This window comes from Eulemur rufifrons, chromosome 11, assembly GCF_041146395.1.
Source record: "Eulemur rufifrons isolate Redbay chromosome 11, OSU_ERuf_1, whole genome shotgun sequence".
In the NCBI taxonomy this organism is placed as follows: Eukaryota; Metazoa; Chordata; class Mammalia; order Primates; family Lemuridae; genus Eulemur; species Eulemur rufifrons.
The window spans coordinates 5,803,902-5,831,199 of NC_090993.1; the positions used below are offsets into that span (position 1 = coordinate 5,803,902).

The 27,298-nt window shown below is 40.2% G+C and overlaps 1 protein-coding gene and 1 long non-coding RNA gene across 3 annotated transcripts in view; one reads left to right on the plus strand and one right to left on the minus strand.

The window, feature by feature from the left end:
- The window catches only part of PLD5 (phospholipase D family member 5), a 198,300-nt gene that overhangs the window by 74,194 nt on the left and 96,808 nt on the right, over positions 1-27,298 (plus strand). Inside the window, exon 2 of one of the 2 annotated variants that reach the window (XM_069484645.1) lies at positions 1,490-1,626. In XM_069484645.1, coding sequence (XP_069340746.1) covers positions 1,490-1,626 — 137 coding nt within the window. Of the gene's footprint in view, positions 1-1,489; positions 1,634-27,298 lie in introns of those variants that run through there. The other variant, XM_069484646.1, reaches the window with a different exon arrangement.
- LOC138393458 (uncharacterized) lies at positions 5,177-9,444 on the minus strand. Its single transcript, XR_011235185.1, has 3 exons — positions 9,346-9,444; positions 9,060-9,169; positions 5,177-5,802 (listed from the first exon to the last, which is right to left on the minus strand). It is a non-coding gene; the product is annotated as an uncharacterized lncRNA (long non-coding RNA).

The window sequence follows — 27,298 nt, forward strand, 5'->3', positions numbered from 1 at the left end:
CACATTGATGGCCACACAAGAAAATCAGAAACGACAGTGTTTTATTGCAAAAATAGAATAAAAACTTCAAGTGTAATTTAAAGGTAAACATAAATAGAAAAGCAAAATTTATTGACTTCTATTCATTTCTTCCACGTTTTTAGAATGCAGTTGTCAATATTAATGGTAACAATATGAACATCAACAAGTAGGATTTTATATATGCTTCACGCGGCCCTGGAGTCAAAACTACAGTGAGTTAAATACAACTCACATGGCTGTTAATGTGTTAAAATTATGTTCTGGTGTTATATAGAGATCTCTGTGGCTTCTATCTGGAACCTTTCTGTTATGTGCCACGTCTACAGAAAATTGGAAGATTTCTAACGTCTTATGTTTTAATAACTAGCATTTGCGCAATGCTGGAAGTTTGCAAAGGGCTTCTGCATATTTTCTTCTTATTGTAATCATAGGGGCAGGTATTATTCTCCCCATTTTACGGATGAGGACAATAGATTTTAGAGTCAAATGACAAGGCTCAAGATCACACAGCCAGTGTAATAAGAAATAACATTCATAAGGTGTCGGGCAGGTGAGAGGGGGGTTCAGTGAAAAGTACAGATTTGCTGATGCTAGATATAAAATAGCATTTCAAATTTCCTTTTCTCTAAATAAGTTGAACTCATCAGTAAAATTTAAATTGCAATCATGTTTATAGGTTCTCCTTAAAACTTTTCTGCCCCTGATTCAACTCAATAAAAACAGAAAAAGCGAGGTTCCAATTGATTTCTAAAATGATCTGTTAAGGATTTGAAAATGAATTAGTCTTCTGGGGACACAAATATTCAGATCATAGCAGAGAGAAGACAAGCATAAGATTGTCTCGGTGGTCGTGGCTTCTGCCCGGTTATCATGGCGCTGTCTTCTGCCAACTCCTCCTACGAGGCCCCAGAGACAGGGATGTCTCAGATGACAATACTTGGGCCTAAAGATAGACACTTGAGTGACTCTGATTCCCTGGACCTTCAGCTTGTGTTTTTAAGTGAACATCATATCAAGAGTATGAAGATTGGTTATGTTTGTGTTCAGCATTTTGAGATGAATAATGTCAGTTAAATAACCCATGAAGCTAGCATCGGTGTTTCATTTTTAATTTGAAATGATAGATCTCACGTTGATCTTTTCTGGACTGCTTTTGAGTAGAAAGAAGAAGCATGAACTCATTCAGAATTCTGGATGCTGCATTTGAATTATCTAATAGGTTCTACCATGTTTAGTGGGAGCTTGACTATATCTTTCTCTGTAATCTGTACTCTGAGGCTGTGTTGAGAAAGAAGCATAAAGTTCTTGGGCTTTTCCATCCAGAGAGCAGCTCTTCCCTCTCTGGCAGTGATCAAAGTCATTATATCTCCCAAATTTTTTCCTGGAATTTGGAAAAGCTGTCAGATCTTGCATTTCCTAAGCGAAAGTGGCTGCATTTACTTCCCCTTGTTTTCTTTCCCTCTTTCAGTCCCAGCAGAAGTGCATCGTGATCTTCGCCCTGGTGTGCTGCTTTGCCATTCTAGTTGCGTTGATATTTTCTGCCGTGGACATCATGGGAGAGGATGAGGATGGACTCTCAGAAAAAAATTGCCAAAATAAATGTCGGTAAGAGGTAACAAACAAAAATTCTCTTTTAGGGGGTGGGCAAGAGATCCAAAGAGCGCTCTGGACGGTGGAGAAAAAACCGTCATAACCACATGTCGTCATCCAGCTGCCCCTGGGCTTAAGCTGAGGCGTGACTCTTTGTCCCCAGATGTGCTTCCTCTTAGCCCAAGTGACACAAATGAGTCATGTTTGAATTCCCTGTACAGCTCGGTCATATTTTATACAGAGGGGTGGTCAATAAAATGAAACTTTGTAGCAATCTGTGCGTCTGGAGGCCACTGTACATGAGGTTTGAGTTTGCTCCAGGATAAGCCTGGCAAAAATGAGTGCCCCAGGGGACAAAGAACACCGTGTTTGTTGTTGTATCAAATGGAAGCTGAAAGAAACACATCTCAGGAAAAATTCCAACTAAGTTAGGGATTAAAGAAGTAGGCAAGTCTGTGAGAAGACACGGGCCTCCTCATTCTGTCTCAATTTAGCACACAGTTTTTAATCTAGAAATGCTGACAGCTTTACCATTATATTTATGAATTATGTTGCTTCAGTTCCATTGAATGACATTTCCCTGGGGCCATTCCTGACTGGCAGAGCCATCACAGCATGGTGTCAACCCCGTAAATCTCCTTATCAGATTCTTCCCTGAGCTGCTACTTTTTGAGGGCGGGGAGGATAGGAGGAGAATGTAGAAAAATACCAAGAGGAAGCAGGTAGATAAGACATCTATTTTTGTATGTGCATTGCTGCAAATTTGCAGCAGCAATGTAGGGCTACAAAATTACAGCTATAATTATGAATTAGAGCTTATAATGAATTTAAATTGTAATTTTTCTCCTGTGGAAAGCATTAGGCTAAGAGCCCCTCTTTTCCAGCTTAAAATCAGCAACCTGATCATGTGTCTATGAGCCTTCCCTCTGGATATTTTGCTTTGAAATTCAACGTTCTGGCACAGGAAATGTCCCGAAAAGACAATTCACTTTTCTTTTTTTTAACCCACGATGCATGATAGTCTAGTTACCAGGCAACAAGTAGTATGCACCAAGCAAAGCATACAAGAAAGAAATCAATATTTACATTTTAGATTTTCTTCCTTCATCTTCGAAAGGTGTTCCATAAATATATTTACTTCTCGGACTAGATTTGGGAGAAAAATTGTTTAGGGATTATTTTAAGGAAAGCAATAGAACCAACAGCAAATTGCTGTCATCTTCTGCTAATGCTCTTACATGTCAAACGTAAGCGTTCCATGGACAAGAGGCCAATGACTGGTGTCTTCTGAGCGGAAACACCCTGCCTCTATCCCTCACCTCACCTGTAACGAAGACTGCTGCGTGCTTTAAATGCAAACCCAAACACCTAGAAAGCAGTCTGACAGAGGTCAAACCATAGCAACTTCCTTAAGACAAAATACCCAGGACTTTTCAACACACATAGCCACATATCAGTAGTTTTCAATAAAAAACAGAAAGCCTTCAAATTACACTTCTTTTCACTTTGGGGAAGCTATAATTTACTTTAACTTTTGTTTTTAACTCATGCAACTGGAATTTGGGTCTTGTTATATTTTCTGTCTCACTCAGTAAGTACGTTCTGATAATACTGCTTCTCCCGCCATCTAGAAAATACTGTTCTAACTACCACCCATTCTCCTGGCTCCTTTCCCCGGGTATTTGGAATCACTACGTGGTTACAAACACCACCGCTATATGCAGCCATCTTTTCCAGAACACAGGTCCCCTCTGGATCTTCCTTTCTTCTGCAGCCTCCTCCCCTGTGTCCGTGTTTCTGTTCTCCTGCTCTCTCAGCCAAGCACATCTTATGTGTCTGTCCTGGAACTGGTGTCTCGCTTCCACCTAACCTCATCCCCAAGAGGCTTCTGCTTTCCTATTCTCTCCAATGCGCAGGACAAGGAGGTAGAGTCACATGATCGATGCCTTGTGCCCCAATCCAGTTTCCAGACCGTTGTTCCACCATCTTTTCTGGGTCGTTCTTATTTTAATTTGAAGGAATTTTCTTACACCTTCCACTCCCCCCTCTTATCATCATAGGCAACATTGTCTTCTCACTTACAGGACTCTTTCCCACCTTCTTTTGTGCCTGGCTAACAGACCTCCTAACCCTAAGTTCTATCCCTTGCCAACATCCTTAGTAACTTGAAAGTTTATTTTGCAACACTCTAGCCTTGCCGTTTTGTAGCCATTTCAAATCAATAAATTTAATGCCCACTTCACCTTGGCACCTACCTGCCAGCAAACTACTCCATTTCCAAACCAGCCTAATGCAGTGAATAACCATGAACTTTGAAATCAGAAAGATCCGAATTCAAATCTACATTCTGTCACTTATTAACTCTGTAAGCTTGAGCAAGATGTTAGGTGAATTATTTCATTCATCATCTTTTTCTCTTTGTGTCTTACACAGTATCTCACACGTCCGGACTGAGTAGCTACTGTTTTTAGTGGGCAGTCATTTTCATGTAAACACAAGTATAAATTGCAGGAATAATACTGTTCGTTGAGATATTACATATTACTAGATCACTTTATTACTAGATCACTTTATTATTTCTTCATGGTATAATTTGCTTTGGGGCAATAACCAAAGATTATGAGAAAAGATACAAAAGTTTATAGATTATTTATCTCAAGACTATCACATGGAGATAAGTTAGAAAAAGAAATTTGCAGAGGAATTGCTTAAAGTAGAATAATTTCATACTATATTTTTTATCACTAGCATCGAATAAATAACTTTAATAATAATTAGGAATGGAAGATAGCTTGATTTTAAATGAAGAAAAAGAGACGTCCCCAAACATGTTGAAATACAGATATTTTTATGCTTCTGGGTCTACTCGTGTGAAACAGCAGGGACTTACTGACATTTTCATTTCACCATTGAGTTCAGCAAAATTCAAATTTCCTGAATTATGAAAGAGTTATCCACAAAGTATTGTTTATAGTCCCACCACTAAAAAATCTCAAAGGTTATTTTAAAAATAATGTTTTATCTTTAGAATTCAGTGTTCGTAGGAGGAAATCTGGGAGAAGGTAACACTTCCTGATGGTCCATAATTGCTATTTTGGGAAGCAGCAGACGCTAATTATTTCAAAGTTTTGATTTTAATGAAACTTAATATACGATTAATGATGTTGACATTTCCTGTTGCCAGGTTTATCCTCCAAAAGATCATTTGAATGTGATATATATTTTTCAAAAAGTTCATCAAGCCCTTACAGGCACAGCTATATCTGATAATCAGGGATTGTGTTGGGGACAGAAGGTACAGACAGTCTGTTTCTTCCACCTTGTCGGGAAGGGTCCTGTGATGATCATTCTCCTTGTAACAGAGGACAGCCCGCCCCTTAACCTGACGCAGTAGGAACAGTGACCAAGGGGAGAAAAATAGAAAGAAACCCTAGGTGGAAGTGCCCCCAGATGTTGTATTTTGTTTCTAGACATCTAATTAGAAACTCTTTCTAATTAGAACTTTCAATTAAAATAATTGCCATGATCACAAAGACTATATTGAGAAAAACAAAGTTTTTTTTTTTTTTTTCATTTCAGTATATTACAGGGGCACAAATGTTTAGGTTATATATATTGCCTTTGCCCCATCTGAGTCAGAGCTTCAAGCATGTCCATCCCCTAGACGGTGCCCACTGCACGCATTAGGTGTGTATATACCCATCCCCTCCTCCGCCTCCCACCTGCCCGACATGCTACACATCCGATCAAGCGTTGATAACTAGAATCTATATAGAACTCAGGAAAATAAGCAAGAAAAAAAAACAAAGTTTTTAAAAGAAAAATTTGTTAAAGAATTCATGGGAGCTCAGCTTCCAAAACTGTAGAACTTGGAAATTTAGAACAGCTTGCAGATTCGGAATGCAGCGCTTGAGAATGGGGTCATGTTTCCGAGGAGAAACTTGAGACTGTGAGTCTAAAAGGCTTGGCTGCGAGCAATACAGGTTTCTGCAGACAAACCACAGCTGCCAATCTGGAGCTAGTTTTCAGATGTCACTCGCACTTGGCACAGGGGTGTGTCTGGAACATCACTTAGTTTCAGAAGACCTAGGGTCGGTTGCCTGTCTGCCTTCACAGGGACAGCTGAAGGAAGTCATCTAAACGCAGCCTCAGTATTTGCATTTATAAATTGATGGCAATCTTCTTTCCATGCTGTTGTGAGAAGAAAATAAGATAATGCATTGGTAGACTATTGCAAAGTTCTTTACAAAGGGAGGTATTATATGATTCACTTAATTTTTGAACCACACTCACCAAAGACCGCTATCGTCCAGTGCCAGAAATGTCACTTTTTAAAATATAAACCACAGCCTCGTAAGGCTTACGTTTTTGCAAAAACAGACATTGCAGTTTGCCAGAGCCATCACAAGCCATGGAGAGGTTTTGGAGCCCCGGCCCTCGCTGGGCAGCAGAGGTCAAGGTGCAGTGTGTGAGAAATGCCCGAGAGAACTGAGTGTGCATCTCAGCTCGGCCGCCTGCTGTGTGAACTTGGCTCTTTGACCTGCCTGGGTTCATGTGTAGAAGGATGGTGACCATACTAGTACATATTCTATAGCGTTTTATAAAAAGTAAATGAAGGCCGGGCGCGGTGGCTCACGCCTGTAATCCTAGCACTCTGGGAGGCCGAGGCGGGTGGATCGCTCGAGGTCAGGAGTTCGAGACCAGCCTGAGCAAGAGCGAGACCCCGTCTCTACTAAAAATAGAAATTATATGGACAACTAAAATATACATACACAAAAAAATTAGCCGGGCATGGTGGCGCATGCCTGTAGTCCCAGCTACTCGGGAGGCTGAGGCAGTAGGATCGCTTAAGCCCAGGAGTTTGAGGTTGCTGTGAGCTAGGCTGACGCCACGGCACTCTAGCCTGGGCAACAGAGTGAGACTCTGTCTCAAAAAAAAAAAAAAAAAGTAAATGAATTAAAATGTGTAACTTGCTTGACTAAAAGGGAAAATCATACAGGTCAGGGATCTCTTCCCTCAAGATTAATCTTTCATCTTAGATTTACCTCATTTAACTTTGCTTATTTTATCACGCTTGCATTTCCAAGTTACTCCATTAGATCCTTGCCTTTTAAAACAAGTAAGTGTCTATGCGATTGCAAAACTAATATATGTGGATGACAGTAATATAAACAATGCAGTCTTACAATGGAACATGACCCCTTTCCCATTGCAGACCCTGGGTCCCCTAGCCCAGAGGCAAATACTGTTGACACATTCTTGTATATCCTTTGGAACTATGACCTTATATATGTACATATGAGTATGGATATTTGTATTCTGTGTATCTACATATCTGTCTGTTTTTTCTTACAAATGGTAGCATATAGACATGATTTTGTACCATGAACAATTTTTTCCAGTCATCTTTACATATTAAGACATATAGATCCATGGTGACTGCATAGCACTCATTGTATGAATGTAATATAATTAATTTAACTAGTCCTTTACTGATCTGTAGGACATTTAGGTACCTTGGGGTTTTTCTTGACGCTGTTTTATTGTTATCGTAACAAGCAACGCTGCCAACGGACATCCTTATATAAACACATTTAGCTGTAAGTAGTAGAACATCTTTAAATTCCTAAAAATCGAATTTCTAGGCCAAAGGGAAGATGCATTTTAAGTTTGTATAGATAGTACAAATTGTATTACAAAGAGCCTGTGTCATTAAGATGGAAGATTATTTGCTTTCCCCACTATTGCCAACATTGAGTATTATCAAATTATTTGTCTTTGCTAATCTGATAAAAGAAAGACAGTGGTAGTTTATTATTTTATTTTTTAATTATGAGTGATGCTGAAAGCCTTTGCATATGTTTTAAAGAGCCATGTCTTTCTCTTTGTCTGTGACTGGCATCTTCATAGCATAGGACAAGTATGGCTTGACAGGGGATCCAGCCAAACACAGCAAAGTATCTGAGACTGATTCAGCGATCACAATAATAATTGTAATATTAATAGCAACAAAATAAATGACATCACACAGAGCAAATCTAATTTATCAGAGAGGTATAATGAGATTTGGGAGCCTTTCTTTTCCATCATATTAGAAATATCCAATTGTAGGAGATATTCGTAGGTAATTATTAATGTGTTTACTTCCAGAGAACATTGAAAATTGATCATTTGTGCATCTATAAGATGAACTTTCACTCTGATTTCTTTGCTTCAATAATTGGGACATTCACCATATAAGTTGGCCCTGTCCTTTATTATAAATGAAGTACTTAATTCTGAGCACTCTTTTGGAAATACTGCAGGCTGGGATATTTGTCTTTCTAGCTATTATGCAAATAAATGCTTTCTTGTCTTTACCATGCAATTCTCAGTGAAGCTATGTCTAGTAACTGCAGTTAGAGTTGGCTGTTGTGTTTTAATTTGATTATAACATTACTTGGTCTCCATGTATATCCTGGTAGTCAGTTCTTACTACCAGAAGGATCTAGAACTAGATCTCCAGGTGGGGTGGACTGTGGCCCATGACAAATGACCAGTTTGGGCTATTACTTGGTGTTATTGCAGCTGTCATTTATTGTGTATCCATACTATGCCAGCTACCATATTGGGACCTAACATTATCTCATTGGTTCTTACAATAAGGCAGATGTTATTAACCTTATTTTACAGATAAAATGATAGATGGAAAATTATTAAATAATCTACCCACTTAGTAAGAGATCAAGCTGGGTTTCACTGGGGAAGAAAAAACTTTTTCCTCTACCCTCTTAGTTTCAGTGGCTGAAGCCTCAAAAATTGAACTGACAGAAGACAGATGAACAGGAGAAAAAGGGTTTTTGTCATTTGCACATGGATGGGGCTCACAGAATTGAACGAAAACCCTAGAGAGGTATCAGACCAGAGCCTTAAATATCAATTTTAAAAAAGGACAATAAATTTTTGGAGAAGTGACAAGACAAAGAAAAAGAGGTTAGAACTTCTAGGGGCAGTAAATTGTGGGGAGGTTAATATATGGGGGAAACTGATAAAAGATAAATATTATTTAGTAAAGTTTATTTCTATAGGCCCATCTCAGCACCAACTTTCCTTATTGTTCATGGCCATAAAATTCCCCAGGGAGAGGGATTCGTGTCAGTTTTCATCTCTCAGAAGTTTCTGCTCACGGGCAGATAAGGGAAGTTCCAAGAAGGTTTCTTTCTGCATCTGTGGATTCTCAATGGCTGTCAGCTCAAAATAGTCTATGTGCCAAAATGGCGTATTTGGGTGGCACATTCTGATTCCCTTCAGTTCAAATCCAGGTGTGGCTGACTCTCCTTATTTTTATGCTGGGAGGGCCAAGTCAGGGCTGCCCACCAAAGGGGAAGGAGTAATGCCATGACATTTTTTACGTTGTCCCCTCTGCAGTCTGCGTGAGCCTGTATCACTGTGTTTCCTGTAGTGTGCACCTTGCAACCTGTGTCTGCCTCGATGCTCTGCCTCTGCTTTTGCCAGCACATGAGCGTCTTCCGTCACTGTCCTTCAGCTGTTGGCGCACATCCATCTTCGTTTCCCGAGCCTGCTGGGTGGGAAGGAAGTGTACAGTAGGCTTAGATTAAGGTTTTCTCATTTAGACTAAGTATCTCACGTCTCAGAAAGACATGTGGATTCCAAATCCCTACAACCCCTCGCAGATTTTGCCCGCATGATACTGTGTCCCGGTCCATAGCTGGACTTCCCTCTGGATTTCCCCACCTTGAAACTCTCCCCTTAGCAGCCCCTGGTCCGCTCCTGGCCCCATCCTCCAAGGAGACCAGGGCTCTGAGGTCTCAGCGTGCTTCCCTCTTCCCCCAGGACCCGCCAGCCACAGGCGTCACCCAGAGGACAGAGACCTTTTCAGTGAATGCATCACTGACTGTTGACACTTTTCCATTGATTTCGCAACTCAAACAAAAGAAAAACAAATTCTGTTTCTGAACTTTGCAACCCTTTAAGATATACATCCTTGGATTGCATTTATTTTTATCCCAAATTCATCTGAAGCTTGAATCAGATGATTGTTTTTCTACATGAAGTAGAGGTCGGCTTTCGTAGAGACCCTGAGGGAGCCCTTGTGTAGTTATGCACAGAGTTCCGCTGCATGTGAGATTCGGGTCCCCTGCCTGCCTGGACAGCTCCGTCTCCTGATGTCCCTTCCGTTAGCAACTTCCATCCTATGCTGTAGTGAGTCCACATGTCTTCCTAGGCCCCAGAAGTGCCAGCTTCCCCCAGGGCTGAGCCTTCATGTCACTGGCTTTCTCTGTGGGGCACAACCTTCCCTCTGGTCTCCGTCTCTTGGGTTTTACCTGAAGCGGCCCTGCAGGAGCCCCGCTCTGCTCACCTTGGCCCCTGTGAGGTCACTGTCCTGGGTGCTACCACGCTGCCCAGAGCTGACCTCTGTTCCAATGCTTGTTATCTACTGGTGAAAACCAAGTATTCTTCCAGGAATTTAACCAGTCTCCACAGGAAGCTTATTTCACAAAATTAGTTATCTTGAAGTTGTTGAAAATTTCCATTAGACATGTGGACTATAAACACTTTAGACTTTAACTCGGTCCGTAATATTGAGCTGAGCTACTTTATGTGAGTGAGTCTTGTGAGTTTGGTTGTCTTTCTTTGCATATTGTTATTACAAAAAAAAGGGAGGCGTGGCTAAGAGAGGGACTTTGCCCCCCTCTAGTTTTAACATATTAGGAATATTATGCACAGAGCATTCTAGAGCTCCAAAAGCATTAACATCAAATGTCATATCTCTCTCAAAATATTCATAGATGAATAAGTATTGAGTTTGGACTTTGGTCTGAGATTAATGAAGGTTGAATCAAAGGGTATTTTAAACAATCTAAGACACACACTATTTATGTGTGACTCAGTCTATCCTGGGAATGTGATGTTAAAGGTTGATTATGTTGCCTTGTATCTGCTGTGTCTCTTTCCAGGTTCAGGCATTAATAATTATGCTGTCAGAGGCCTCAATTTTTATTCTCTCTTAGGAGTCAGGGAATAGTAAAGATCCTTTGCAGTGGGTACTTTTTTTTTTTTTTTTTTTTTTTGGTATTTCCATGACTGAGTTAGGACAAGCCTTCTCAAGTGTGTGCTTTATTATCCTTTTCCTAAGTGACCCTTTCTTCCCTATGACAACGTTGGTAAAGAAGGGAGCAGTGACATTTGTCCTTTGTATGCATTATTATCAACTTGTCATTCTGTGTTTAATCCCCAGATGCCGTGGAGGGCAAGATCTTTTGCTGATGTCTTGGGGTGTATGCTTGGTTAGACCAGTAATGCAAACACTTGAGACACCACATCTTAATTGCTGCCTGCCAAACTATCTTCCCTTCTGAGCTGTAAGCTTGTTGGGGCTGGGAACTCTGTCTTACTAACATTTGCGTTTCTGGCAGCTGGCACAGTGCCAGTGCATGTCACCTGCTCAAGTGCTGATGACAGTAGGAATGAAGAAATGCAACCCAGAGGTGACGTATCTGGCCCAGTAGTGCCTCAGCCAAAGCGGGAACCCAAATAAATGTTATTCTAGGATAAAGGAAGAAAAAGAAAAACGAAGTGGTATGGGGTAGAGAAAAGAGAACTAGACCAGGGAAAGAAAAGCTTTCAAATCTCCACTTAACCCGCTGAGTAAACTTGGGAAAGTCACTTAATTCCTCCCTGTTTATATTTCCCATCTACAAAATGAGGAGATTATCTAAGATGACCTCCAAAATCCCTTCTTCCTCTAAAAGTTGTATTAAGTCCACGAAATGCCAAAAGATTGAGATGGGTGAATAGGTGATGATATTTCATTAACATGTATGAAAAATGGTCAGATATATCCACAGAATGTTTAAGCTTTTAGGATTATCTGTCAAAGTTCAATGGATTGATGCATATTTTTTCAATCTGCCAATATTTACTAAGGGTCTACTTTGCATAAAGGCTGTGCTAAAGCTAGAGATGCAAAGAGGAATGACCATGAGTGTTGACCACTAAAAATATGTGAGATCGGTGTGTTAACAAACAACTGCTGTGCAATAGAAACGCTGAAATGAGGGATGTCTTAGTGTTAGAGAGTCACAGGACGGACCCACTGCCTCACTGTGGGGGGATGACAGAGCAGGTAACCGGATTTAAATAATTCCAGGCTCTCCAAGTAAGGGCGACAGTATGTACAAAGACTTGACAATATGAAAAGGCTCGACTTTGTCACAGAATGCAAAGGAGGGAGAGACAAGAGATGACACAAATAAGACTGTGACCATCATGTGAAGGTTGTTCACATCAGGCTTAACAATTTGGACTTTATTTTGAGACTAACTGGGAGCCATTAAATATTAATAGTTCACAAGAATATGGACCTGATTCTATTTGCATTTCAGGGAAAAAAATATTAATAATAATGTAGCTGATGCATTTTTTCTCAAAGCTTATTCCTAGATGCCTGTTTGAGAATCCCCCAAGGTGCTTGTTAAAATGCCCATGCCTGGGTTCCAATCTAATTCAGTAGAATCAGAAATTCTGTGGGTTTGGCTCAGAAATCTCCGTAAAAAAAAAAAAAAAAAAAACACCAAACCTCTTTTACAACTTATGCAGCTGAAAGTGTGGGAACTGGGCAAGTGAGTGGAGAGTTAATGGCAGGAAACTCTGGAGAACACAGATTTTTGAAGTCAGGTAAACGTTGAATCTCAGTGCTGTTCCTTAGCAGCTGTTTCATCGTAGCCAAGTTACTCAGCGTCTCTGAGGCTGAGTTTTCCTGTCTATAAATGGGTTTAAAAGTACCTGCCCCATAGATTGCAGTGAGGATTAATTAAGATAATATATATAAAGCACCTAATATTGTATTACCAGATTTAGGGGCACAATGGAATTACCTGGAGAACTTATTTAAACTATGTACTCCCCAAGATTCTAGGATAGGGTGTAGAGGACTTGAGAGACTCCGCAGATGATTTGGAACCAAACCAGTAGGAATTACACAAAAGGTTAGCTCCCCTTCTCCTAAGACAGTGGCAGTGAAGGTATAAAAAAAAGAGGATAAATTTAAGAGATTTCTAAAAGAGAGAATATTCAATTGCCTAAGTGATTTTTAAGGCTTTAATTCAGATGGCTGGTTGTATCAAACTGTAGCTGGAGGAAGCATTCTGTGTTGAACATGGTGGTGTCCGTGGATCATCTGAGAGCAGATGTCTAGAAGCCAGTGCTGAACATGGACAAGGGCTTAGAATAAAGCCTGATGTGGTGACAAAGAGGGAGCTGTCACAGTGGTAGCTGAAAAGGGCATACTCTCCGAGGCAGGAGAGGGAGGATAAAAAGAGGCCCCATGACTCACCTCCATGTTGACATCAGATTTTAAAGTTTTTCAGGAAAAAAAAAAAATCCAGCAAAGGAAATTGAAAAGACATAGGAGTAGGAAGAGAACCAGGAGAGGGTTTTACTTGGGAAATACACTAAAAAAGAGACTGTCAAATGCCACAGTAAAATCAGCTAAGACTGGACTTGCTTTAAAGGAGAAATGCTGTCTTACCCATGGTGGGTGCTGTGGCCATGGTAGGTGGTTGGATGGTAGATTGATTCTGGAGAAACGTTGCTGTGTTTGGCTTTATATTCTCACCTGAGATGCCCAATAAAGCTTCAGAGGAAGAAAGTGGTTGTTTACTACTCTTTGAGTAGCAAATACTTCCAAGTAGCACTTGTTTTAAAGAACTATTTTTATCGAGAGTTGACATCACTGATAATCTAGAAAAGGTTGTGTGCTTGGGAGAGTCATACAGTTTTTAGTACAGAAACCACCACCTGCTCCTAATGGTTTCCTTTCCAGTTAGCTGTTAATGATTGACCACCCAGCTACATCTTTATCCTTTGATAGAGTTTTTAATGTGAAGAAAGGTATTATTCTCTGGAGTAAGAGCATTTGGGGATGAAGGAATTCGCATTGTGAAAGTTAAAATTCAAGTGCTCCGAACTTCATGCAGAGGCTATGACAATTACACAGCTTGCTAAAACTCAGCACTTTGTATTTTGAGGATGATCTTTTTTGCCTCCTAGTAGATTTGAAACGTGTAGCTTTGTTGTAACACTTTCAAGGAGTCAGCATGTTTGCGATTTCCTGTCTTGAGTTTTATTATTCCAAATTAGCTCCATTTAAGCTGTTGAATACCGAGAGACTGTTTAGCACGTTGCTCTGTTCTAGGGCTGATACAAGGAATTACAGCCCCCCATATTTCAGGTTTAGAATGATAGATACCAAAGAACTCTAGCTTATATTATCAAAAGATTATCCTATTTACTCACTTATTTACTCAAAAAATACTTATATCAAATGAGCTAGACACAGTCTTCTCTTTTTAAAAGCTTCTCAACAAAAGAGAATAGAAGCAAATGTCAAGATTCTTTTTTCAATAGTGCAAAAGTTTCAAGCAGAGAATAGGATGTATATTTTAGTTAGTTTTTTTTTTTCCCCCTCAAGCCAGAAGAAGGGATGGGTTAGGATCTAACATTTATCTAACATGAGTGTGTAGGTTGCGAGTCTCTTGCCCACCTAAAATTCACTGAAAAATCACTGACATGAGGCAAATTGATTAACAGGAGGAAAAAGACACAAATGTATTTAATGTGTATACACAGCAACCCTCAGGATGAAGATTCAACTCCCCAACTGGATTTAGAAGCTCATATGCCTTTCTGCTAAAATGGGTTATGGCAGGGAAGAAACGAGGAATTCTGTTGAGGAGCAGTGAAAGATTAGTAGGGAGGATGAATGAGGGGGACAAAGGTTAACTGGTAAATAGTTCTCTTTGGAATTTAAATGAATCTGAGATACTGGACATGATCTTCTTAAAGAGTCTGTCCAGGTGTGGTCACACTCCTCCTGGTCTTACAGGGAGTGAAAGAAAAGAACAGATATTCTTCCAGATGGGTCTGGACCTCAGGCAGATACAGAAACTTCCTTGATTTTGGGAGAGTCGATGATGGGGTTTGGGGGAGGTAGGAGAGACCCTGAGGTTTCTTCACTCCATCAAGTATGTCGAAATGCCATACGCTGAGGTGAAATATTTCTAATTTCCTTCAAGCGCATGTCAGGAACTTTCAGTAAACAATCTCTTTCCACACTTTGATTAGTAATTTCAGAAGAGCTGCTCGTAAGTTCTGAGAGCTGCAGGGAGGCAGGGAGCTGCAGGCCTGTGGGGGTGTGTTCCGCCCATTGATCTCTGTGTCACTGTGGTGACTCCAGGTCACAAAAGCCTCAGAGTCCGGGCTTGAGGAAATGTATCAGCTCTAGCAAGGGCTGGAATTTATAGAGGACCAGAGCCTGTGCTTACTAGTATGAAAGGATTCAAATTCAGAGTTTTTTTATTTATTTATTTATTTTTTTAAAATACCATGCAGACCTAACATTTTTCATCTGTGGAGTCATCTGACAGGCCATCCCCTGCTTTACAGTTGGTGTGTAAAGAGAGTTAATTCTGAACATATGTTACCAAAAGCTCAGTACTTGTCCCTGAGGTCGAATCAATGAAAATGAAGAATGAGGACAACTGGTTTGAGGAAAAAGGAAAAAGAAGTTTATTAATTTGCCAGCAAATGAAGAGGGTGGTAGACTAGCATCTCAAAGACCACCATCCTGCCTTTAAGCAGAAAAACAGGGTGGGGTTTTCAGCAGGTGGGCTCTGGTCTATGTGACCATGTGACCAGTGTCAAATGTCACAGCTTCGGGCTATTGGTGCTTACCTATAATGAGTGGTTATAGACTTGGATTATTGAGACCTTATCTGCAGTGTCAATAATCTTGTGACCCTTGTCTGGACAATTCTGTTGAGCCATCTCCTGTAGTTTAAGGTAATAGGAAACAAACAGCAAAGAACATTTTTCTGTTTCTTTGCACTGGCCTGGGGAAGGAATGCAGATTTTAATTCCTAGAAAGAGAGGGGCTTTAAAGAGATAATTCGTGAAATAGTGCGTTGCCCTTTTTCAGATCTTTACCTCCGTTATACATAGAGAAGGTTGGAAAATAATAAATTGGAGTTTGTGCTTATTTTTATGGATGACTTAAGAGCACTTCCTAGAGGTGTAGCTTTATGCTCAATAAACATTTCATCAGCACTGAGCATGTTCTCCACAAATTCATTTACTTTGTTTTTAGCAAAAAGTAATTCGAATTGCTTTTGCTCAGCATGCAAATTCGTTTCTTAATAGAAATTCAATACTGCCTTTGATCATTCTAATGAAAGCATCTTGCTTTTTACTCACTTGATTTGACATTATCCAGATTTATTTCCCATAGCTTGGATTTGGACTGAGAGCTCTTCACTGATGCTCATTTGCCTAAAGGTAGAGGTACCAGCTGCCTCTTTAAATTGCTTTGTTGTAAAGTCCGGGGTGAAACCGAAGTTGATCGTGTTTCCCTCTCTCTCTGTCAAAAATTTTTATTTTCCATTTTATGCATCTGGTGAAGATAAAGATTTTAATGCTTGACTGCAAAGATCTGACTCTGCAGGGATGTGCTTACTCCCTTTGTAGAAAATATAATGATTTCACAGTGTCCTGCCTTCAGCAAACTACATTTGTCAACTTTACTTCTTGTTTCATCAAGTCATCTGTGGCTTTTCTGCCCCCGCTTTGCCTACCATAATCAACTTCTTCTGACCCTCCGGGAAACCTCTGATCTTATGTGCAGAGTCCATTGAAACATTTAAGTGCAAAAGGAGGGGAAATCTTGTAAAAATGTAAATTTTTTTTTCTGCTGTTACACTGGGAGCAAAAATAAAATGTTTAAATGCGCTTCCTGCCAAGTAAGGATTTTGGAGATTACAGGCTTGCGTGCAGAATTCTGAATGGGGACAGCAGTTCTAGCACACCTAAGGAATTTGAGAAAGGCTGTAGGCTCTGTCAACAAAGGGGACCAGAGCGATCTGTTGTGTTCTCTTTTTTATCATAATAATTCCTGATAAATATTAGGGTTGCATGTAACTCTTCAAGGCAGTGACACCTCTTTCCTGACGTCCTGGCCAGCTCTGCCCAGCTGCCCTCACCGCTGTCTTCACATTAGTTAACCCTAACGCTTCCCGTTTCACCAGAAGGCCTGTGTACAAGTGTGTATTTAAAATGTCTACAAGTTTACCCCTAATTGACCCACTAAAAAAAAAAAAAAAAAAACAACCTACAATGGAATGCCATAAATAAATGGAATGCTAAATTTTTTGTATTTACCTTTTAACAAACATATCTATACATATCAGTGTGTGTATACACACAATCGTTACATATATACTTATGTATATGTATTTATATGTATCAGTGTATATTTGTAGTGATTCTACATAATCATTACAAATAATCAGTCTGAAGATCAGCTGAACTGCCTTCAGAAAGACTATTTTTATCCTGGGATTATGTTCTTTTGGAGGGGTGAGGGATTTTAAAATGATGGTATATTGATGACGTTATAATTGAAATTGTGAGATTTTTCCCCTTGGCAAAATAAAAAGTGGGCAATTCAATGTTATCCCAAGGTATTTTTTTTTTTATAATTTTACTGGTCCATGAAGTATAAAAACAGCAACAACAATAAGGAAAACAACTGTGGGGACTCCAAGTTAGGGCTGGAAACTCCCATGTTGCAGGAGGGTTTCTCTGGAGCCCCCTGGCCCACCTCAGTTCGTAGTCTGAGCCCCTCAGGGACAACAGGTGACTGAACTCAGCAAGACAGAGTCGGTTACCTCCACCCCTTCCCCAGGACATCCCGACTCTACGTGTGATTTCGTATTTAATCTCTCCTACCTCTATGCTAAAAAACATTACTTTTCTTTATCCTTTTCCTCCCTTTTCTTGGCGCCCAATTCCTCCTGTTCTAATTAAAACCAACATTCCCACAATTTAAAAAAATTGCAAACTTCTTTTTCCTTTCCCTGTGGCAGGGATCCCGCAAATCCTGCAGCCCCTCTTGGGGTTCATGATGTACAGAATAGTTCCGTGTAAGCCAGACTGCAAAGTAATAAACCGCTTTGCCTGACACAGAATAGGGCGGCTGATGGCGGAGCTCTGTCTCTCTGCCCCTTGGCACACTTGTTTGGGAACTGGCCCAGGAACGTCCGGGACCTGGCAGTGCCTGCTGGCAGCATTTGGCAGGTATGACAGCAGAGGAGTCTGAAAACCAGCAAAGCTGACCTTCCCTCCTCCAGGAGGAACACGGACTAGGGGACTCCGGGGAGCAGCCTCGTAGAAGAACGTGCTCTCTGCAGAGCCCCGCCCTGGTCCTCTTTGTCACCTGGGCAAATGAGGGTTTTAAACCCAGCCTGTCTGAGCTACCTTGACCCTTTCCTCTTCACTCACACTCTCCTTCGCAGCCCCAGGGCACATTGTTTTGTCCTACATAGTGACACTATTGCTCCCTTTCTTGTTTTTCTTTGGAGGCAAGCCACTTTTCAAGACTATTCCAAAGTCCCCATTCCAAAGCCACCTCCCCTTTCAGGCTGCAGATAAATGCACCAGTATAAGCAAAGCCTTTTTGTGCCTTCCCGACCAGGTGCCCAGGACTGTGTTTCCACGAGCAACAGTATTCAGAGTATTGAGAGACAAGAGGAAAGGGACCTGCCACTGACCCCCATGGAAGGGGAGGACACCGTGGTCAGGTTGTCAGGCTCTTAACCCTTCTTTCTCTCCACGGAACGTTCCTTTGGCATTTTTCTCAGAAATCGCATGATTTTCCTGGAATAGAGAGTAGAGTTTATTTTGAACATGAACCTGGAACAGAGTCAAGATTTTTTTTTTTTTTTTTGAAATGAGATTCTTAGCTATGGACCTATTTCATTTCCTAACTACTTTCTGACCTAGTTCATAATATTATCACCAGAAGCAGAACTAACACAGAGCATGCTTCTTGCTTCAAGAGATTGAAAAAGTAGTAGGATATAAAGGCTTTAAAAGAAAATAACAGTCCATTCTGAGACGAGACAGATTGGCTTTGATTGGAACTTCTCTTCGTAATTGCTACAATCAGAGAAGTAGGAAGGAGGATGGACTTGTATTTTTCTGGAGAAAAAGTATTTGACAAGTTCTTGAATATTTCCTAATTATAGATTCTTTTGTAAAAATAATTTAACGTTTTTATGTTAAATAATTAATAATTTAACACATTGCCTGCCACACTAGAAAAAAAAATTTTTTTTCCTTGGGGCCACGGTGCTTTTATTAAGAAAACAGAATAAAAACTTTGAAAACAAAATGATCCTTTCTAATTTAATGAAAAATTTTTTTTTTTTATTGTTTTCCATGCGTGAGTTATATGCAACTTAAAAAATAGTTCATGTGGCTCCCAAGGTAAAGAGACGCATGAGTTACATATGCTTCACAAGGCCCTGGGCTAAAACTATGAGTTAAATACAACTCACATGGCAGTTAATGTGTTAAAGTTGCCTCAATGTTAATTAACAGTAGCATTTCTAACCAGAGATGAATGCAAAGCATAAAACAAGAAAAACTAATGTTGAAGAGGAGTTTCAAAGACGTCTGTGTAACCTTCCTCCCAGTGCAGGAGACCTGGGTGTAACCCCAGGCTTGGCTGAAAGTCATGAATGTCCCTCCAGTGACAAAGCACATGGTTTCCTGACGCACCCAGCTCCACTGTTGGACGCCTCTGTTATAAAGTATATGAAAGACAAAATGGCATCTTTAGAATTTGCTACTAAAAAAAGAAGGCACTGATTTTAAGTGTGCTATGTGCTTAAAATGCAATAAATCATTTAGTGCTCAAATACTAATGGTAGCTGGTGTATATTACATGATTGCTATGTGCTAGGCACTGTGCTAAACACTTTGCACCCATTACGGCGTTCACTTCTTACATAAACTCTGTGGAATACGATTCTTTCCCCTTTTTACACGCAAGAAACAGGCCTAGAGGAGTTAAATTACTTACCCTGATGGAAAATGACTGAAACAGGATTCAAGCCTAGGCCCATGTGACTTCAGGGCCCAGGCTCTTAGCCATTGGTTGTAGTTTTCAGTTCAGCCCTATTCGGTATGTGCTGAATCCCTGCACCCAAAGAAGCACTGAGGCTCTCTTACCTCAGTAATATCCCCAAGGTAGGTGAAGTCTTAGAGCAGATACCTCTGGCTCCAAAGCCTGCACTTTGTGCCGCAGTAACTCAACCTGAAAGCAGCAGAGAACATCAGAAGGTTTAATGATCCTGCGATAAATTGTCAAGGCAGCTGCAATGGAGAACACAAGAATCCCGATGCCCAATGGAACCATATTATTATTCAATAATAGAAACACTGAATCCTAGAGCTTCCAGGGTGTTGAGGGCTCTCCCCAGACTAGATAATTGAATAAGCCTGAAAAGAAGTACATTTTTTGTCTGGACGAACAGTATCAGTGTCACCTGGGAACTGGTTGGAAATAAAAATTGTCAGGCCCCACCCCAGACCTCCTGAATCAGGCACTGGGGAGGGTGCAGCAACCTTTCTTTGATTAAGGATTCTAGATGTTTGAGCTCCTCTTAGCCATTATACTGCAGTGGATATACGGGTTTAAAATGCTTGAGGATTTTTCCTCCTCCTTATAAGAGAAGCATAGCTGTAAAACCACAACCAATCATCTCCAAGTCTGAAGATCCAAAACGCCATGAACACCGAAAAAAAATAAATAAAATAAATCATTTGTGGTGGCAAAATCTTACTAAACTAACAATTGGCTACTCAGGGTCTTTATTCATCCTGCGTAGTGTGAATATTCATATGTTTCACAGTAAAGATATGAGTGTGTTTAATTATAGAGTCTGCTGAGGGTTTTTTGTTTATAGTATATGCAGTATAAACACGCATGGCCCTAAAAGTTTCACATAAAGGGTTGTGCATCAGTTCAGTCAATAAAGATCACGGGGCTGCGATTCTGAAAGTCGGAGTTCAAACCAGACCCAAGTCTACCACATAAAGCAATGAGCTCTCTCTTTGCCTTAATGACTTTCCTTAATCCTATGATTTCATCTGCAAATTACTCTTCACTTTATACAAGATGCTGTCCACCTGCCTCTCCTTGTCTCGGTGCAAAGAATCTGAGTGTTCTGACCTCATTTATTCATACAAATTGAAAAAAGGAACTTTCCCCCCATAAGACTCAATCATTATTATTTGTGTTATGGAGGAGCTTAAGGAACAGGTGTGACAATTTTTTTTACTACCCGCTAAGTTCAGGAAGATTTGATTCCATTAAGTATTCTGGAAGAGAAATAAAAGAATCCCACTGGTCTTTCTGGGAAGATGTCCAAGAGACAGGAGTCACGTCTGTCTGTCCGCAGCCTGTGGAAGAAAGGGAGTGAAACAGGAGCCAACGCTATAGACTGTCTGCTCATAGCGTGTGTGTTTAGGGAACATGAAGCTGGGCTGAAACCCTGCCTGGGTTGAAGTCTTTAAATCTTGACAGCATCTTGCTATACAATCGCTGCTGCTGACTTATGCCCCAGCCACGCAAGAATAATTTTGGTGTAGAGCCCCTGCGGAGGGTGACTTTTTGCTGGAAAAAAAGAAAAAATTGATCCTATCACCAGGTAAACTTTGGCATTTAAGTGTGAAGACTGAAAGAGCCCGCTGTTGAGTGAGTTGTTATCCTGATTCAAACTTTGCGTGCCACCTTTTGCCTTTTATTATGACACGGTGTTCTTTCTGACCTCCTCCAGGTAAAATATTTTTCCATGGTATAAGAATAATGAAAAAAAAACCCAATAAATTATTTATTCCATTCAGACAGTAACTTGCTCAAAATGTCCATGTTGAGCAATTTAAAAAGCCTTGGAAATTTCCATTTTCATCGTTAATCTTGACCAGAAATGTCTGATTGAATTCCAATTAGGGAATCATGTAGGGGAGAAAAATTGGAGGAAGGGGAAGTATCTCCTGTAGTAAAGTTTGAATTGTAGAAAACAGTCTACGATGCTCTCTGTAGACGCTTGTTCCTTAATTAATCCTTTCCCTTGGTTCAAGATTCCATTCGCTAAATGTTGTCCTCCCCTCTCATGGGAGTCCCAGTATTCCCTCGATTCCTCAGGCTGCATTTTTATCTCTTCTCTCCCCTTCCCTCCTCCTCCTCCCCCCTGCATCCCAAAATAACAAATACAGCAGAGGATGTCCAAGCTTAAGAGTGGTGGTCAGAGGTAAGCAAGAGAGAATGAGAATGACTCTTTTATTCTCCCCAAATTGGAGTGATTACACTATTACTGTTTCCCCCTAGGATAAAGATTAAACAGTATGTTAAAAAGTTTTATGTACTTAAGAAAGACTAATTATGTGACTCCTGGTAGTAATAGTGTGAAAACATTAAGATGTGTAGAATTTAATGTTCTTCTTTCTCATTTAATATATTTTAAACTGAAAGCATATCACTCACATTTAACTGTGGTTTCATTATATGTACAAATTATTTCTGATATTAATATATATAATAGCTATACAGACATAAGTGCATGTGCCCATACATCTCTCTCTCTCTCTATATATATAGCTTGATTTGTAATCATTTTAATGAGTTTGAATAATTTTACGAGTTTAAAAATGTATAATTTATTATCTTAACTTTAGAAGGCACCTTGAAAAGGGTCTCTTATACCCTCATCATTTTATAGGTGAGTAAAATGGTTTTCAAAGATTTCTTTGAAATTATTTAATTTCAGTAGGAGACAGACTCTAGCCTGGAATCAAGTTCCTGTGACTCCTAGTTCAGCCTTCCTTTGACTAAACCCTAATGTCTCCTACGCAGATTCTAATTATATCTTATGAATTTTTAAACTTCCAAGATTAGAGAATTACAAGATTGAAGTTTTTCATAGACTAGTTGTAATGGGAGCAAATATAAATTAGAAGGTGATTGGAAGTGAATCAGCAGCCCAAATTTATAGCTCCTAGGATGCTACTTAAATTAAAAAGTTAATTATAATGTGAATATGAATGAAAAGTTTATTGCTCATTATTTAAAATATTTACATATTTATAAGAAACTTTATGGAAAGCATTTGGATGTTAATTTTTCTTGTGTAAAATGCCTAATAACTCTATTATATTGTATAATAGAGTTCCTGAGTTTTAAAATATATCAAAATCCATCAAGACATCGAGTAGAGAAATTATACCCCTTGGAGCTGTGAACGCTCTTTTGAAGGATTGATAACAGCTGCTGGAGAAAAACGAAGCTAGATTTGGCTAATTAACGTGGTCCTTTCCTGATTAAAAATCCACCCAGATATTAATGGACTGCAGATAATTATTGGTGGAGGCAATAAACAAGTTTTATTATATAGCAAAAGGAGAACAAAGGAGAAACCTGGCTTGCAAATGTTTATTAGTGTTAGTCCTCACACTGTTATCCTTACCCGGTCCACACTATGGCTGGTTTTGTACTGTCGTCCTAACGTGTTTATACACACACACACACACACAGTGAGAGACGTTTCCAAGGGGGATGTATAGAGTGGGGCAGATTTTGGTGCCAGACAGAACAAGATTTGGAAACTGGTTCTGCTACTAACTTGTGCCTTTGAGTCTATTACATTACACTATTGCCCCAGACCTCATTGTCTTCATCTTGAAAATTGGAATGTGTCACAGAGTAGCGTGATCATATCTGCAAAGTACTTGGCACATGGCCATCTCAATAAATGGCAGCCATTACTATGATAATTATCATCATTTTGCTACTTTGAAGTATATGGCTGCAGGCGTATTTATGTGCAGTTTTTCAGGAATAGTTTCTGATGTTCATGATTTTGCCATTTCCTGATTTCACCCTCTTCTAAGTTAAGCAACAGTGTCCTTTGACAGGTACAGATCAGTTATATAATCTGGAAGCGTGTTCAGCTTCACACGGTGCTGCATGCTGCTAACATAGGAGAATCCAACTTAATATTCTGTGTGCAGACCACAAGCATCATTAACACCCAGAGATTTCCTTTCCAGGGACATTTTAAATCTCTCACCAGCAAGGACTAAGCCATTGCATGAACTTTGCCCTACAAACTGATAAAATGAGATGAGCAAACCAGAGCATAGCCTGACACACATCTCTTAACTCTGATTCCTGCTCTGGAAAGCTTAGTGTAATTTCTCTATCAAAAATTCATGGAAAATGCCATTTCCTGGCATGGGAGTGAGTGTGTGATGTCATGTGTGTTTCATGGGATGGGTTACACTTTACATGGAGTTCCCATTTTTAGCCTATACCTCAAAAATGTTTGTGTAAGTGTGTGTGTGTTTTAACAAATTCATATTCCCTTTCTCAGCATGGCCCTCCCTGGTGATATGAGTGGAGTTTTCTGTTTGTTGCATGGTGGGTGAGTTGGTTTATTGGAAAAACTATGAATTTGGATTTTGTATGTTCTTTCCTTTGTCTTAGAATGGAGCAAATGCTTCTTTGTACAGGCAGACGGGCATAGGTTATATTCAAAAATAACACTGGCTAGAGACTACCACTTTCTGCTTCTGGAACAGTTTTGCACCTTGGTCTCTGGTCTCTGCCAGAATGAGCCACTTGCAGCCAGAGGCTGTTCCATATGCATGACAGGGAATTCCTCGGCCGTACTCTCACTGGGCTGGAGCAGAGGTTCAGGATCAGAGTATTCACCTGCCCCATCCTTAGAAGACCAAGCACCACATTTGTGTGGCGGGTAATAAATCTCAGCCCAGAAACTCATATTTAAGAGAAATTCCATTCATTGCCTTTAAATCAGCTTAAATCAGACTCTGCATCCTTACTTGCCCAGATGATGGCTGGCAGGAATTCAGTCTTAGCACCGGATGCCCAAGGTTGTACAAGACGCCCCGCTGGTTATGTGTGTTTGTCCGAGCTAGTTACCTGTAGATCCATCATCACAGCCTCATGTCCCTTCACTTCTTGAGACTGGCAAAGCTGAAGGCCCCTGGGTGCAACACACAACCTCTGACCTCTGAGAGTCTGTCATTTCCCAGGCAGAGCCTTTGCTGCCCACAAGACCCACAGACTTCTCCCCCTCTCCAGTCATGGGGACTCTTTCTTGTCTACCTTGGTGCTTCCTAAAGGTACTCCTGTCTCTTCTTCCACTCCAGACACCCCATGTCATCTCATGAGTAGCTCAGGATTTTGGAAAACAAAATATTATATAGAAATGGAAGGCACTTGTGGGCAGTCTCTGCTTTTGGCTGAACGAAACCTCTCCTGAGGTCCTGTCTTCCTTGAGATGAAGAAATGAAGGAAATGCATATCTTAATACATTATCCAGCAAGCTTTAGAAAGATCCAAACGCGGAAAGTGGGCAAGTTAATGAATGAGTGCAGGAAGTATTTAAGCAGAAAATAGATTAGCTAATGCATGTGTGTCCTAGACACCCCTCGGTTGCAGAAAATAGCAACTGGTACCAGATGTCCTCTCTGGAGCAGAGAACTGGAACGCACAGCGACCAGGAGTTTGTTGGAAATTTGTTCCACCAAGAGCATTTGAAGTTTTGCCTCATATTTTTTATTAGGAAACTAATAAAATGAAATAATGCTGGATTTTAAAACTTTGACAGTATGTTCAAATTTAGATTTAAAATTCCATATGCGTAGAATGTTTCCTGTAGAAACGAATTTATTGCATTAAGGGAGATACTCCCATGCAGGCTTATGTGGTATTCTTGGTCTGCAGGTGAATCAACATGCAGAATTTATTTGATTATCCAGCAAGATTTACTCATTACAGAATCGGCTCATCCCCTCCATGGTGTCAGCTCGGGAGAAACTTAAGCCATATTCGGACTGTGAAAAGACACATTTAGAAAAACTATTTTAAACCTCTGGAAACCGCACATGTTTTACCAGATGATGCTGATCAGCCTTGGTGGACTTGAAATATAGCAGCAGAAACTGTCCTCTGTGCCGAGTGGCCACAGTCTGGGGCGAGGAGAGTCCACTGTAGAGGGCTCCTGAGACACCTTGTGATTTACGGTCACTGCGCTCCAGCTGGGCCACTTAGGTGACACTTTTCCTGCTTTTGAAAAATCATTCTTTGGTTCTGGAGGTAGTGTCAGCTGTATACATCTTTCCTAAACACGAAGCTGCTATGTTCCTCCGAGGAGTCCTTCCAGGATCTGGTTTCTTTCAAGGTTTTGAGGAGTTCTATTGAGGCTTAGAGAAGTGACCCCAAACAAAGTTCTGGGCTCTTGTCAGTGGCCACAGTCAGCTGCTCATCTTGCTGGTGTCAGTGGGGTACAAGTCAGTCTGACGTACACAGCCCATGGTGGGCAGCACAGAATTTGCCAAACAATGGGATTTTTTAGTTAGTGCAGCCTCAAATTCTGAGAATTGCTGAGATTCAAGTCAGGAAGAGAAGGAAAGAAAAATCACATGTAATCTCCCAGTCATGGAAAAACACCCCTAACCCTGACCAATGCCAGGGCAAAGCTCAATTGCTTTGCAGTTACTGGGTAAGATCTGCTGTTAAAAACTTGAGTCGGCTCTCCTATCTTTTTCTTGGCCCTTACTTTGAAAATAAATACTAGCAATAATTGGTGGTAAGTCCTCAATTACCAAAAATTTCACTATGCTTTCACTTCATTCAAAGAGACAACTTGAACCCCCCCAAAAAATGTTTGAGTCAAGAATTTATTTTTAAATAAATAAATAAATAAGTCCCAGAATAAATCCTGAATCTACAGATAGACCCAACCTCCTGTGTCTTCTACCAAGTAGAGTTTGGAGGGCCTAACGCAAACTTTGAAATCATAATTCTAATTTTAGAAAATAGCATTTATATATTTTAGAAATATTTTCAACAAGAGTCGAAATGGAAATTTTTTTTCTGGGTAGGTCTAGGTTAATTAGAAAATGCACTTAGCTTAATTTCTTCGTTTGCCTCAAAGTTGTAACTTTGATTTCCTCCCATGGGTAACCTCGGTTGTTAGTAGCTGCCTGGAGCACTAGGCTGAGAGAGACTGTAAGGTCATGGTCAGGCTCGGGAAAAGTGTCGTGAAGTAGCAATTGTGTGTTTGTTTTTTGTTTTTTGTTTTTTTTTTTAAAAAAAACCTGATAGTGAGAGAATACATCTGAACAGAAAGTGACTCTGCTGCTAGTGCATCCAGAATTCATAGTCATGGACATAATACCCAGGGTGTTCATGGACCTTATTCATTGAAGATATAGAGGACTTGGGGGGTGGGGGGGAAACAGAATTTTGTACCTCTGCCTGGATATTTTGCTTTGAAAATTGCACGAAGCAGTGGAGTGTGATGATTAAGAGGTTACACTCTGCGGTCACACTGTTAGGCCTGAATCTGGGCTCTGTCACTCCCTAGCTGTGTGCCCTTGGGCAAGCTATGTAAGCTCCTTACGTCTCAGTTTCCTCATCCATAAAATGGGAATAACTACAGTAATTACTTCTGAGAATTATTGTAAACATTAATTAATATAATCAGTAAATATGCTTAACATAGTGCCTGACGTAAAAATAAGCTCTCAATAAATGCTCATAAAAAGTAGTAATAGAATAATTACTATTTTGCCAGATGTCAAAGGGTGATAACTACCTTGAATGCAAATCTGTTTGTCCACTAAACCTTGTAAAGTTTAACCATTTGTTTTCTAATCACCTGCCCTCCTACCATGTGTTTTTGCTGTTTGAGGACAGTGTCAGAATCTTTTTATCAATCAGTTCCCAGTTTCTCTGTTCATGTCTTATATTAGTAAA